The following is a 14486-nucleotide window of genomic DNA, read 5'->3' as shown; positions in this document are numbered from 1 at the left end:
GTGAGCGTGTCGAGCTCGGAATTTGGAATCGTAATATACATGCAGCTTACGCCAAAGAGGAACCTGAGAGCGGCCGTGTCGTTTTAGGTATTTTCATCCATCAGCGCCTCTATGTCCACAAAATGTGCACATTGAACTATATTTTTAAATATTTTAAGTATATATTTTACATATTTTAAGTACACACACAAATACAAAACATCTAAGTATATTCCAATGCAAATATCAGATTAATTTTAACAAACTATACACATTGGAAAGAGCAAGAAAAAGTTTACTTTGTTGTATGACATATGTAATTTATTGTAAATTGTAAAAAATAGAATTGTTTTATACTTTAATATCTTCCGAGTGAAAAAATCACTTGTTATTTCTGTACATTTACATCTGTATGGAGTTATAAGCAGCAACGTGAACAATACTTATGTTTTAGAATTTAGCAGATCTATGTATGCTTCTGCGATTAAATCGTCTTCTTTCACAAACAGTGTTCGCATAAGATCGTAAGCAATTTTCTGTCCAGTTTCTACATCCTGATCTTTTTGCAACACTACCTGTACATATATATATACATATTTCTAACATTAGTTATTTGTTTACATTAGTATTCTAACATTAAACATCTTATATATCCAATTATAAATAATTATAGCAATAAATATAAAATATTTACAAGTCAATACAATTCCTAAAAAATGGTATAAATCTTTATACTTTTGTTACCTAAAAATTCCTCTAAACAGTTTATATTCAAAAGAACATAATAAAACAAAAATTTGGAGGAAAATTGTTCAATCTAATTAATATATCATTACAAATTGACTGTATCTTTACTGATAATGTAATTAAATAGAGATTTACAAACCTCTAATTCTAAAAAATTACCCAAACCGTCGACCTCATCAATATGAACTCGAGTCTGCTCAATCATGTACAAGAGTCTTGTCTTCTTAACAACTCCAAGCACACCAATGGACCGAGACAATATATCTGTGATTGATTCTACAATATCTGAATTTAATGTCACTTTGTCATAAGTAGATAACTTTGGCCCTGGAACGTCAGGTCGCTTGTACAAAATTAATTCTGCAGTGCCATCCTGTTGGATGAGAAAGAATGTTTTGCATCGAGATAGATGAATATAAATTTTTAAATTTAAAACATAAATTCATCAATTAACAAATTGAGAACTATGAACCTTAAATTTTCGTAATTTTAATCTTCCATCCTCTGTCTTGAAAAAAATATCATGCTGCTCGATCATAGTCTGGGCGGTATTGCTTAACTCTGCGGCTTTTGAAACGGTACGTTCAACATCTCGAATTACCGCTTTAATCTCGATGTTTCTGTGCATGTTTATTTTCCCTAAAATTGACAAAAGTTTACTTGGTTTTGAGCTTTAGATTCTTATAGAGTCGTATGACGCCTTTCTGATCTATTTATTATATTACATTCAATTTATAATTCCAAATCATAATTTGATTAAAAAAACAGTGTTTTAATCATGTATTTTGTCATGTAATATTAATTTTATACCTTATCTATAATGATTTATGCAACTTGTTTACGTTTCCAATTTCGAACGTCTAACGTACCAGACACTATTGACACTGGATAGTTTCTTAGCGAAAAATGTCCCTGGTAGGTCATGCGATTCAATCGAATATTTCGAGATAGCCAATTGCATGATATGCCATAGCCACCTACGTTAAAAAAAAATAAGAGGAAAAGTTTTGCGAAAAATTTATCGGCAAAAATTAAATTTAATACTTTTTTTTTTTTTAAGAAAGTTTATGGCGCGGTCTCATTATTTTTTGTACTTTTTTAAAATATAATTTTATGATTATAATGACTGAATTGTTCAAACGCGATTGGTCCAGGTTTCAGCCAATTGTCAGGTTTAGCGAATCGTCGGCAGGACCGATCGCACCATCTGGGGTGAGATTCGTGGCTGGCGGGGACACAACGGACGGATGGATGACACCACATTCGGCGCAACGGAAAGAGGAAGTGGACACTGTACACTGTACACTGTACGTAACGTACAGCTACACCGACTAGCGAGAGCGACGACGTGTGTCGACGTGCAGGCGACGAATGTCGAGATTTCTCAGTCTTCGGAGGAGATGCGCGTCCCAGGGGACCGCAGGGCAATGAGTAACGACGAGTTGGCTGAAACGTGGGTCATGTTTAGCGCAAAATGAGAAGAACATTCAACACCGCGGGGGAAGCCCGGACAACGGACTCCCTCGAGGTCACGAGACGTCTGCACAAGTAAGCCTCGTCGATTTTCCTTTCGCATTGAAAGTCTGGGCAGTTTTGTTTTTCCGATCTTGTAAAGAGGACGAAAAAAATAAAAGGGATAATTCTTGAGGACAAGGACGATCTCTCGAGAGACGTGAACCTAACCTATCGTGTCGCCATGCTCGTTTCTTACCCGCCACGTTTTCTCGATGAGTTTTTACGCCGTTCATGATAATATACATCGGGCACAATTCGTCCTTTCTTAGCTCGGTGGAACGAATGAGCGACGCGTATTTGTATTTTTAATAATTTGTGTATGATAATAGATACATAAGCATTGTAAATGAGAGAATTATTCGATTAGACATGCGTCTTTGATGACGACCTTTGCATGACGCAAATATGCTGGTTCACTCTTTCAATTTTTTTTCTTTTTTTCTGTGCCCTATTACAGGATTTACACTGTAATGGTCTGATATCCAATATAAGAGATGGAATTTGTGAGTAGTAATACTTGGCTTCAAAAAATATATTCTTCTATTGAATTGGATACTGGATGTACATGAGATGTCAATCACAGTGTAAATTCTGTAAATATCTTGTTTCTTAGGGAAGAGGAAAGAATTATTAAGATGTATATTTTCTTTGCTTGTTAAGAAGTGTGACAGAGATCATCAAGAAATTGGATGAGCAAAAGAATCGTGCCATAACAGTGAGCGACATATTTGTTCCATCTGGGGAAATTCAGCGCATGAAACTTAAGGAGTATTGCGAGAGACTGATATTGAAGGACCCTGTTGGAAATGTACATAAAATAGAGGAACTTTTGTGGAGGAAGGCTTTCTACGATGTTGTGTACACAGCCAAAAGAATACGGAAGGTAATATTTATAATTTGATACATTAAAAGAGCTAACAATAACAATAAAATATGTAGAAAATATGAATTTGATCTATTTTAAATGTAGTAATCTATATACATATACATATTATTACAATCTATAAATACATTTTTTAAATATATATGATTACATATAATTTTTTGAATAAATAAAATGTGAAATTAATGTTTTTTTATTTTTTTATTTTTATTTTAGGGTAACACCTGGAATGAGAAGGAAAAGATGCTGCTCTCGGCCCATTTAATGGTGGGTGTGGGATGTTATCACCACCTGATAATGAGATTACAAATGGAATATGAGCTGGATCTTGTTGGTATTGTCGACTTTGCTTTCATTCATAATGAAAGTATTTCATCATATGTAAGATTCTTTTTAGTGTTTGACTTATGCAAAAATTTTATTTCTCGAGAAACAAAAATGAAAGTTATATTAATTATTGTGATTAAATTTTTATTACATATAAATTACAGCAATTATATTTTTCTATGTAAGACATTATGTGATTTGTGAAGTAAAATGGAATAGAATTTGTTATCTCAGCTTAGAAAACCAAAGAAGGGATTGTAATATTGTAGTAATACAATTTTAAATTTGTAACAGGCGAGAACTAAAATAGGGCAATCTAAAACTCATACCAAGGAAGTCAAACAATGTGTTATTCGCTTGATTCATCGAAGCCTGGTATGTCTTGGAGACTTGAGTAGGTACAAATTAGAAATAAATTCAAACTGGGATCCAATGATAGCGAATAGATATTATAAGATGGCTATAGCTCTCGATCCAAATATTGGTATGCCCCATAATCAGCTTGGTACTATAGCAGGCAGTAAAAATTATGGATTGGATTCAGTCTATCATTATATGAGAAGGTTAGCGTTAAGAAAAAACTGTTCTTTAATGATAAATATTAATATAACTTCTGATAATAAATTGCAATTTTTTTATCAATATGATCTTAAAAAAAATTAGCGATTATAATTCTGATTATTTTGCAGTGTTTTGTGTCCTGAGCCATTTGAAGGGGCAGAAGGAAATCTAAGGAAAATTATAATAACTCAGTCTACTGGTCCAGATGAAAACAATCCTGTCCATCATTGTGTATCACGATTATTTTCATTATTACGTTTGTGGGACTACGAAAATCCAAATTCTGACAAAATAAATCAAGAATGCCAAGTATGTGTACAATGTGAGATATTTATGGGTAATTTTATGTAAATATTTTTTATAATTTATGATAATGGTTGGTTTCTTTTTAACAGGCGCTCCTAACCGATATGGAGAATTGTTTAACAATGGATCAAATCGAACAAAATAATACAAATTGCCTAGAAGATACGGATAACATAGAAACATATCTTCAAAATTGCAAAAGCAGACCAATCCTTTATTTGACAGATGATATGGTGTTTAAAATTGTGACAATATGCTTAATGTCAATTTCTAGATTAAAGAACAAGGAATCCAATGAAGTACAGGGCGTTGTTGCTATAACTTTAGCAATATTATCGCAATTGTTAGAATTTATGATAACAAAGCTACAAGAAATGATCATAGAAACGGCAGTTTCTGATCCCGAAACAACTGTAAAGAAAAATATTACTAAATTAAATGATCTCCAGGAAGATCAAATATCGTCTGAATCAGGAAACAATGGAGAATACGTGGGCAAAAAGGACTCTGCTTTAAACCAAGACAATAATATACTTGATTTAGATGAGATTAACAAAGCCGAGTCATCGGACAACGGAATTACAAATGAATCAGGTCCCAAAAAGACTCGCGACAAATCCAAAAGTCTTCTCAGTAAGCTTCGCAGACGGAAAAGAAGAGCCAGCTCTGACTCGGACGCGAGCGACGTAGATCAGTTAATTTTGGCATCGTCTAGTGACGAGATCAATTCTGATGTGTCCGAGACGGAGGGAAACGATGTATTGTCAGACGACAATACAGATGACGAGGAATCGTCTCTTGGAAATAAGGTTGTTCAAACTACTAAAAACGAAACACAAATAGTGAAGGAAGAAATGAACGGCCACGGCGACAATGATATCGCCAACAAAACAGAGAGTTGCGAAAAGAACGGCGCCAATCATTTGATTAACGGCCAACAGCAGCACGTGACCGATCAGCAAACAGACTTGACGGCGACAAGTGATAAGGATTCAGTAATAAATTCCAACAGTGTCGTAACTCTCACGAACACAGACTCAACTAGTACCTTTGAGGAGGGCAACGATCGCTTGTGTAACGCAGACAATATCTTCTGCATGGCACAGTTAAAGAAACAAAGCTTAAAGTCGGATGACATTCTGAGTATATTAGTTAATAAGGAGATTCTCGTGTCTATTAAAGTATGCTGCGATTGGCTTCGAAGTAATCCTGATATCGTGAGGATATGCGCTAAGAGTTCGCGGACAATGTTGAAGCGCGTTACGACTTTGCTGAATCTAATCAACGTGGATGTCGAAACTCTCGTGCCTGGGAACGAGGATTCCACGATTCTGTCTAGCGTGGAGAGAGTGAAGGAATGCGTAAAAACATTACCTCTACCGGAAGATGTTGATCTCCGAGGCCTGAGTTTACTGGAGCACGCTCATCGGGCCCTCGATTGGCAGATGTTTCGTAAGCATAGAATGAACAAGCGGGAGGAAACGCTTTTGAGAATACTGAAGCTAATCGAGTTCGGACACCATCTCTGTACCGTTGAGGATTCGAGAGTGCAGTACGATCAAACCGAGCGATTGTTTGTGGTGACCGACGCGAGTGCGTCGAACGCTCCAAAGGTAATAGGTCTTAACGAGAAGAATTTTGGATCGGAGCATTCGAAAGGGAAACTTATGAGACACATGGGCAGATTGTGGCTGAACGCTGAAGTTGAAGCTCTGGAAAACCAATTACGATCTCGATTGATATCGCCTTATCTCGTTCCTGATCACGAGGCTTTGTCCAAACATATGCCGATCCTTAAACGCCTGGTGCACGCAAACAAGTTTATAGTGGTGATTCCTTCAGTTGGTAAGTAACTTTATTATCGGAAATCTTAATTTAAATACTGTTAAATATATTTCTTGAAAAATTTTCGTCTTACAACATTTAAGGATGGATGCAAAATATTATTTATATTAATATTGTAATTATATTTACAGTCGTCTCTGCTTTGGACGAGGTGAAACGCGTAAGCGCTCAGGCGAGAGAGGCAACGCGATGGCTGGAGATACAGTTAAAACGTGGTACGAGATTTTTACGGGCGCAGAGACCTCACGAGCGTTTGGCGTTGCCGTTAATAAAAGGACCAAGACCAAAGGATAAGGAAGCATGGCTGTTTTTTCAGATAATAGAGTGTTGTCACTACCTTAATCAGCAATCAAAGGTCGGTTTTACTGGTGATGGGGAGGTACCGGTGGTAACCCTTCTAACTGGTTGCAAGCCAGATGACAGAAGAGCTTTGACTTTCAGCCCTGATGGATTAGCAAGAAGTGCAGGTATTTATGCATTTTTTTTTGTTTCTTATTTCTAGAATGCTGACAGAACGATCAGCTTAGTTGATTGATTTTATTAATATGTATATGTGTATATAAATTGTATAGATCTGTAAACATTTTTTACTTTAATAGCATTTTTTATCGATATCTCGATTTTTATTTTCTGTATGATATTTATTATTATAATTATGTTACATAAATTATAATTTTGAATTAAGAAATACGAATTTTTTGAAACTTATTTTTACAGCAGATGTGGTATTTACTTGATATCTACGTATTTCACAGGTGTTAATCTCGAGCATATAGAATTATTTCATATGAAGTGGAAATCGTCGATCAAGAGCTATGGTTGAGCGAAGTATATCACTCCTGCGTGATTATCTGTCGCCAAATCTCATTCGGAGATACTATTCATCGCTCGGGTGCTACATAACTGAATTCTCAGCCCATTAAAAAACAAGTATGACAAGGGGGTTGGACACCCGCGCATATTAAGCTCGGAAAAGCGACGATGTATTCTCGACTGTTAAATCAGTGCCGACAGAGAATGTCATTTTCCACTGCAGAAGAATCCTAAGTAATAAAACGACGTTTTTTTTTTTTTTTTCATCTTTTTAATCATTCGTATGGCCATTTTATGTTTGAAAAGATTGTATTTTTAAGTAAATATTTTTAAATAATCGGACCAACGCATTTTCTCCAGCCCTATCACCCAGTCGGCGAGTCGCAGCTGCTTTGTAGACATAAATACATAAACACGCTGCTGAAGAACGGAAGACATAAACTTAAAATGAAATGTACACATTAAAATAATCAAGGACTATTCAAATAATTTCACAATGTATTAAATTAGTTCTATCTGTAATTATTTTAGAAAGAAGAATGTGCGTCTTGTGTGCGCGCAAACAAAAAGAAACGATCTAGGATTACTGCACCAGTCAATGAACAAATACGTTCAGCTAATCAATACATTAATACAATATAATTACAATTTCAAATAAAATGTTGAAATTTAATGAAAATTAAATTTAAAAAAATTCAATTTATACTATTTTGAAATATCTTAATATTTTTCTTGAACAATCATTCATTGATGGATCATTCAGCAATTAGTGAAATGATTTTGTTGTATAATTATATACAGAAAAATACAAGTAAGGCCCGGTTCCACAACTCACGGTTAAATTAACTGGCCGATTATTCCATTGGAATTGACCAATCGTATTTGTCGTTAAGCAAAATTAACAAATACGATTGGTCAATTCCAATGGAATAATCGGCCAGTTAATTTAACCGTGAGTTGTGGAACCGGGCCTAAATGATATACATAGCACGTTTCTTGCGCTTTTATACAATAGAAAAGTCTTGGAAAAAAAAATTGAAGTAACTATTAACATATAAGGCTCTTTAATCAACATTTATCGAACTTTCCACATTTTCTGAGAAAAAGCTTTAAAAATTAGACTTTGAAACGCGACTAGAGGAATGAGATAGCGATTCTGAAATGAATAATCATTTTTTATCTTGATGATAGCACGAGGAGAAGGGGAGCGAGTATGTGTTCCGGTATTATTCGAAGTCGAAGGTGGACACGCGTTCGACGCTTATTGTTCCGGCGAAATCGCCCGAATGCGCGTGTGTCGTCACGCGGAAGCAGTGGTTTTGCGTTGCGGTGGTGGCAACAGCGTGACATAACCTAACCGCGCTCATCCAGTTATCCGACGTCGTCGTCGTCATCGTCATCATCGGGTGGCGGTAGTGGTAGTGGTTTACGTGGTTCTTGCCCGCGAGAGAGGCGATTGCGCCCGCGACATCGAGGCACCCCACGCACGCGGAACGTCGACGAGTTTTGCGAGTTTCTCTCTTTTTCTCGCGCACGACTACTATATTATTTCTGTCACGCCGTCTGTTGCATGTGTGTGCATGTGCGTGTGCGTGTCTATCGTGATGGCCGTGCGCGGTACTACGTCGGGCATCGTGCATGTTGGTCACCGTCCGGCCGCGGAGGTTCTCTAGTTCCACGCGGAGAGTCGTCGGGCGTAAAAAAAAATCCGGTGTAGTTCGCCGCCGTCGCGTCGCATCGCGGGCGCAGCGGACGTTCTTCGGAGCCACGAAGGAGAGCGTCGGTGCCGTCGTCGACGCCGTGCCGTGCCGTGGGTGTCGTCGGGTGTGTATTTACACGGTGCGCAATTTCGCTGCCGTGTGGGATCGAGCGAGAGGTGGGACGGTGAGGCGGACGGGATAGAGCGAGACGGAGACAGACCGAGCGAGCGAGCCGAGTATCGCGCGAGCGTCGAAAGTAACGAGTCATCTACCGATCCAAGATGGCAGAAGGCCAGGAGGGTGGTCCGAAGAAGATCACCGTCAACGTGAAAACCCCGAAGGAGAAGCAGAGCGTGGAGATCGAGGAGAATGCGACAATAAAGGAGGTAGGTGGACGACGACGACGATGATGGCGACGGCGAGTCGGCGTCATCGCCGTCCTCTCTTGGCGCACCGCCAGTCGCATCAGCTGTCAAACTCCGGTTTGGTTAGCTCCGGCGATCTCTAATGTTATTTGTTTTCCTTTTTTCTCCCCCCCCCCTTCTCTCTCCGCCGTTTCACGCCACGCCGGCAGTTCAAGGAGGCGGTTTCCAAGAAGTTCAACGCACAGGTCGATCAGCTGTGCCTCATTTTCGCCGGCAAGATCATGAAGGACCACGAGACCCTTAAAACGCACAACATCAAGGACGGCCTGACGGTGCACCTGGTGATCAAGGCGCCGCGCACCGCCACCGCTACACAGAATCAAGAATCCAACTCGGTCCCGAGACCGCAAGGTATTTTTCGTCGGATGTAGCCTGAATTTAACCGAAATCATTGACAAAATGGAGCCATATCTCAATTTAACCTATTTACATTTATAACAGAGTATTTTGTAACCATCAAGATGCTCCAGTTATTAATATGTTTGTATAAAGATAATTATCACAAAATATTTTGTGAGCCATAGATGACACATTAAAACTCTACAATATAGCTAAAAAAATTTCTTAGAATTTTATAACAATTTACAAAAAAAATTTAGTCTATAACTTTTCAAGTTTTCAATACAATAAATTTCAGATAAATTAGACAAACTTTCGTAATTAGAGTTACAATTAGACGAAAGCAAATAAGGATTATGTAATGTTTAAATTTTAAACTTGTTAGCAGGTATTTCTGTATTGCATGAAAATATGTAATAATATTATGAACATTTTCAATAAATTTTAGATAAATTAGATAATCTTTCAAATTGCAATTAGATGATTTCAAATAAGAATTATTTAATAAGAATATTTGAGTTTGGAGTTATCAATATGTGCTTTAATTTTGCAAGAAAGTATACAATAATATCATTTCCAATGCAATAAGTTTTAAATAAATACACCTTTTATTTTTAGAATTACAATTAGATGTGTGCAAAATAACAAAATTTTATAAGAATGTTTATTAACATGTATTTTTATATTGCACAAAAATATATCATGAATCAACATTGTGTTTAATCCAATAATTTTTAAGCAAATGAGATAATTTTTTATATAATTTTTTACATTAAACTATTATAATAATAATAATAATAATATATAAAAATATTAATATTGAAAATCACACATGTGACTTACAGCTGATATCAGTGCCACTCCATTTGGCTTGGGGAGCTTGGGTGGGCTGATGGGATTAGAATCCCTTGGATTTGGTTCAGCAAATTTTATAGACTTACAGCAGCGCATGCAACGGGAATTGCTCACGAATCCGGAAACGATGCGCCAGGTGCTTGACAATCCACTGGTGCAGAGTTTGATGAACGATCCAGAGAACATGCGCAATCTGGTCACCTCTAACCCCCAAATGCAGGAGCTGATGCAACGTAATCCAGAAATTAGTCACATGTTGAACAATCCTGAACTCCTACGGTAAATAACGTTACATTTTAAATTGCGATTGAAATTGAAAAGCTAATTTAAATAGATGTCCAATAGATGAATTAGATTCCTTTTTCTCAAGCACTTTATTTATGATTCGTATGTATATTAAAGGTCATATTTTAAATCAAAAATTATTTCAACTCGAACTTTTTTCCTTCCTTGAATTAGATCAGTTACAGTTATCAGGTTACAGTTTTTACAGTGTTACATTTCTCGATTTTTAAGTATACATTTTTCCGTTTTTTATTATCTTTATAATACACATTTTTTATTTTGCATTATCTTTGTTTTGTATTTCATTATCTTTATTGCTGTAACGTGAGTCAATTTTAAAATACAGTTTAACATAGATATCGCATTGTGCAATGTTGCACAATATTATTCGTGAAAATGAATTTTCAGACAAACCATGGAGTTGGCACGTAATCCCTCGATGCTACAGGAACTGATGCGTTCGCACGATCGAGCTCTGTCTAATCTAGAAAGCATACCCGGCGGCTATAGCGCCTTACGTCGCATGTATCGCGATATTCACGAGCCGATGCTAGCGGCGGCGACAAACGGTCGTAATCCTTTTGCCGCTCTGGTGGAGAACAGTTCTAATCAGGACTTGCAGAACCCGCAGCAGGGCCAGGAGAATCGGGACCCATTGCCAAATCCTTGGAATCAGAATCAGAACGATACGAGCGGTACGGGACAACAACAGAGTACGGGACAAGGCAGAGGTCTGTTGGACTCACCAGGTATGCAGAGTCTCACGGCGCAGATGATGGAGAATCCACAGTTGATGCGAAATGTGCTAAACGCTCCATACACGAGAGCCATGCTAGAGGCGATGGCGGCCGATCCGGCAATGGCCGGCCGAGTGTTCGCGATGACTCCGTTCTTACGTAATAATCCGCAGATGCAGGAACAGATGCGCACGATGATACCCGTTTTTATACAGCAGATGCAAAATCCGCAGATACAGAGCGTCGTCACCAATCCGGATGCTCTGGCTGCTATCATGCAAATACAACGGGGTATGGAACAGCTGCGCACTGTCGCCCCCGAATTCGTGGAGAAGTAAATTAAATTATTTTCTACACCTCTACTCCTCAGATTGACGTTGTAATGCGTGATTATAAGTACGTGCGTGTTTCAGCATGGGTCTTACGGTTCCACCTGCGCCCATAACACCGAGCACGGGCGGCACGAATTCGAGCGTACCGACTACCCAGCCATCGGATAGTAATCAACAAGATGCATTTTCCCAATTCATGGCGCGTATGGTAAGAATAACGTTTTAATTTTCAAAGCCATAATCCAATTTTCTTCTAAAAAGGAATTAATTTTAAAATATGTGAAAATATTCTTTGAAAATAATATAATGAAAATAGAATAAAAATCTATTGTAATGTATTAACAGCATTTCAAGCTACTCTCCATATCTGATGTATAACGTTTAACTTTATATAAGTATCACATACTTGAGTAACAAATTGTCTTTCATTTACATGTATTAGGTTTCTGCAATGGCATTAAATCAAGGTGTCGACGTTGATGGTCAACCTGTACCTCCAGAGGAACGTTACAGAGCACAATTAGAACAACTCACGGCTATGGGTTTTCTTAATAGAGATGCTAATTTACAAGGTTAGCGTCCTTTTATTTTTCTTTCCTCTCTTTTTTTGTTTATTTTTAATTTATTGATACGATACCAGATAGAAAAAAACTAATTGAATCAATGTAATGTGTATAGTTTTGATATATTATTCGATCATATAGTCGATCATGTAATGTTTCGATGCTTAAAATTTAATAATATTTTAAAAATATTTAATCATTTTTAATTTATTGTATGTAAATATTTTACATTTAATAACGCGTGCCTAAAATACGTATATCCTTATTTTTCAGCGTTAATTGCCACATTTGGAGACATAAACGCTGCTGTTGAGAGACTACTCTCTAATGGACAAGTATCTATGAGCTAACCACCAATCCGCAATACTGTTATTCCAATATTACCTTTAATTTTAGCCTTATTTACCTCTTACGTTAATGTACGTGAGAGATATTTGAGGTAACTGGCTGTCAAAAATTATAAACTTATATCCTCCTCCTTCCTCTTTCTCTTCGCTATCCCCCTTTTCTCAGTCTTGACGGAATACACGCTACTCACTCGTTCAATTTGCAGTTTTTCTTATTTAGATTCAGATTTGTCTGTGTTTTAGAAGCTAGATAGAGAAATATCGATGGTATGAATATTGCTACTCGTTTTGCGATCAGTTGCTCACTTTTTCGAATCTTTGTTTTTGGTTCTTTGCCCTCCAGCCTCTTCGATGTGCTCTACGTACAGTCAATTTCTTGTATTCTTAGGTTTGGAATCAAGCGTTTTTTTTATCCTTTTCCTTAGCTGCAATTTATTTTAAAGACAGATACACCGGATGAAAACGTTGCGCGATTCTAGCTTTCACTCATTTTCCCATTAACTTGTGAGCATATAAGTTGCGCTAGACGGTAATTTGTGAGTAATGGAAAAACAAGACAAAAATAAGGAATATTAACGAGCTTCAGATATGTGTAGTACAAATTAAAATGAGAGATACGTATTTTTTTATAAGTGCTTTTTTTACGCACTTGGCAAAACATCTGGAAAATTAACTTTTATTACTAGCGAAATATGTTTAGAGTAAAAAGTTGATTTGTTTCGCTCCTTTACGCATTAATAAAAGCACTAATAAAATATGTATCTCTTAATTTAAATTACAATGTACCTACAATGTCTCGATGTGAGGTGGATATTCGCGTGTATTATTTTATCTACATAAGTAAATAAATCATATTGGCATCAAAATTCTTTGACAAACGAAAATTTAAATAAAGAGAATAAGACGGAAGACAGGATTGACTTAAGAATAGAACGATTTCAGAAGTCGATAAATTTTGATCTGTTAATATAGAAGTAAATTGAATACGAAATACTTATGTGAACTGTTTATACTATATATTAACAATAAAAATTATTTTCAGGATTGCAAAATATTATCGTATGAAGCTGCTGCCGCCTGATCATGCTGTATAAATCATGGTTTTATATAGATTGCGGGTAATGTTGATATATTTAACTGAACCAAATGGCATTGTTTTTTCCGGGAGTTTCACTGTAGAATGAACTAGAATAAAAAAATCCGGTAAAAATTAACATAACGGTAGCAAAATATTAAAAAAGAATACTTTTATTAGTGCTTTTATTCAATTTTATATTATATAAAATGAATAAATTACAGTATAAAATTAACTGCAATTGAGTCTGTAGCAAATTTAATAGAACGCTTTAATTAAAAAAAAAAATCTTGACAATTTTGTTCGTTCTCAAGTTAGTCTCTGTAAAATTTATCACAGATTTGACTCAGTGCGCAATAAGTTAGATCGCAACAGCTTCATATATGTTAATATTTTGTAACTTTGCAAATAGTTATTTTATTGTTAATATGTAGTACAAATAATAGGATTATATTCAATTCATATTCTTACGTCTATATTAACAAGTCAAAGTTTTCTATCTGTTCTACATTTCTATCCTCTTACCCTCGTTAAAGTGAAAAAAATCTAGACTATGGACAATCTTGGAACACAGGAAATCGACTGTAGCTCTGTTGGTGTCATTTTTTTCTTTAAAGTGTTGAGCTGATAAGTAGATCTAATATGATGATATTAACGACAGTTTATTATCGCGTAATATCTTTATGACATTTCTTAGGAGCATGAACGGAACCTGTATGAAAAAAAAAAAAAATAGATTGCTGCTATTTAACAAACTCGCTTTCTCGGCTTCATCAATCGATCGAGAGTGTATTTGCAGTACAGTCAATCAATCATCTGTTTGCTTTCAGATATCCTGATACATTGTAATCT

The 14486-nt window shown here is 36.3% G+C and overlaps 3 protein-coding genes across 3 annotated transcripts; 2 read left to right on the top strand and 1 right to left on the bottom strand.

Annotated features, from left to right (window-relative positions):
• Positions 1 to 147: 147 nt before the first annotated feature.
• LOC105830585 lies at positions 148 to 1627 on the bottom strand. Its single transcript, XM_012669985.3, has 4 exons — positions 1537 to 1627; positions 1199 to 1365; positions 866 to 1099; positions 148 to 554 (listed from the first exon to the last, which is right to left on the bottom strand). The coding sequence occupies exons 2-4, from the start codon at positions 1352 to 1354 to the stop codon at positions 423 to 425; spliced, it is 522 nt and encodes a 173-aa protein (XP_012525439.1). The 5' UTR covers positions 1355 to 1365; positions 1537 to 1627; the 3' UTR covers positions 148 to 422.
• Positions 1628 to 1992: 365 nt separating this feature from the next.
• On the top strand, positions 1993 to 7318 carry LOC105830587 (protein SMG5). Its single transcript, XM_012669989.3, has 8 exons — positions 1993 to 2274; positions 2902 to 3124; positions 3341 to 3505; positions 3746 to 4014; positions 4141 to 4321; positions 4408 to 6163; positions 6295 to 6630; positions 6919 to 7318. Exons 1-8 carry the CDS (start codon positions 2201 to 2203, stop codon positions 6984 to 6986), a joined length of 3072 nt encoding a protein of 1023 aa, XP_012525443.1. The 5' UTR covers positions 1993 to 2200; the 3' UTR covers positions 6987 to 7318.
• Positions 7319 to 8333: 1015 nt separating this feature from the next.
• Positions 8334 to 14351, top strand: LOC105830588 (ubiquilin-1). The gene is made up of 7 exons (XM_012669990.3): positions 8334 to 9062; positions 9251 to 9452; positions 10286 to 10574; positions 10989 to 11651; positions 11731 to 11857; positions 12092 to 12221; positions 12486 to 14351. The coding sequence occupies exons 1-7, from the start codon at positions 8958 to 8960 to the stop codon at positions 12560 to 12562; spliced, it is 1593 nt and encodes a 530-aa protein (XP_012525444.1). The 5' UTR covers positions 8334 to 8957; the 3' UTR covers positions 12563 to 14351.
• The last annotated feature ends 135 nt before the right edge of the window (positions 14352 to 14486 follow it).

The sequence above is a fragment of the Monomorium pharaonis genome, chromosome 11, assembly GCF_013373865.1.
Source record: "Monomorium pharaonis isolate MP-MQ-018 chromosome 11, ASM1337386v2, whole genome shotgun sequence".
In the NCBI taxonomy this organism is placed as follows: domain Eukaryota; kingdom Metazoa; phylum Arthropoda; class Insecta; order Hymenoptera; family Formicidae; genus Monomorium; species Monomorium pharaonis.
Note: the sequence above shows the minus strand (reverse complement) of the source record. Positions and strands in the feature narration are given on the sequence as shown.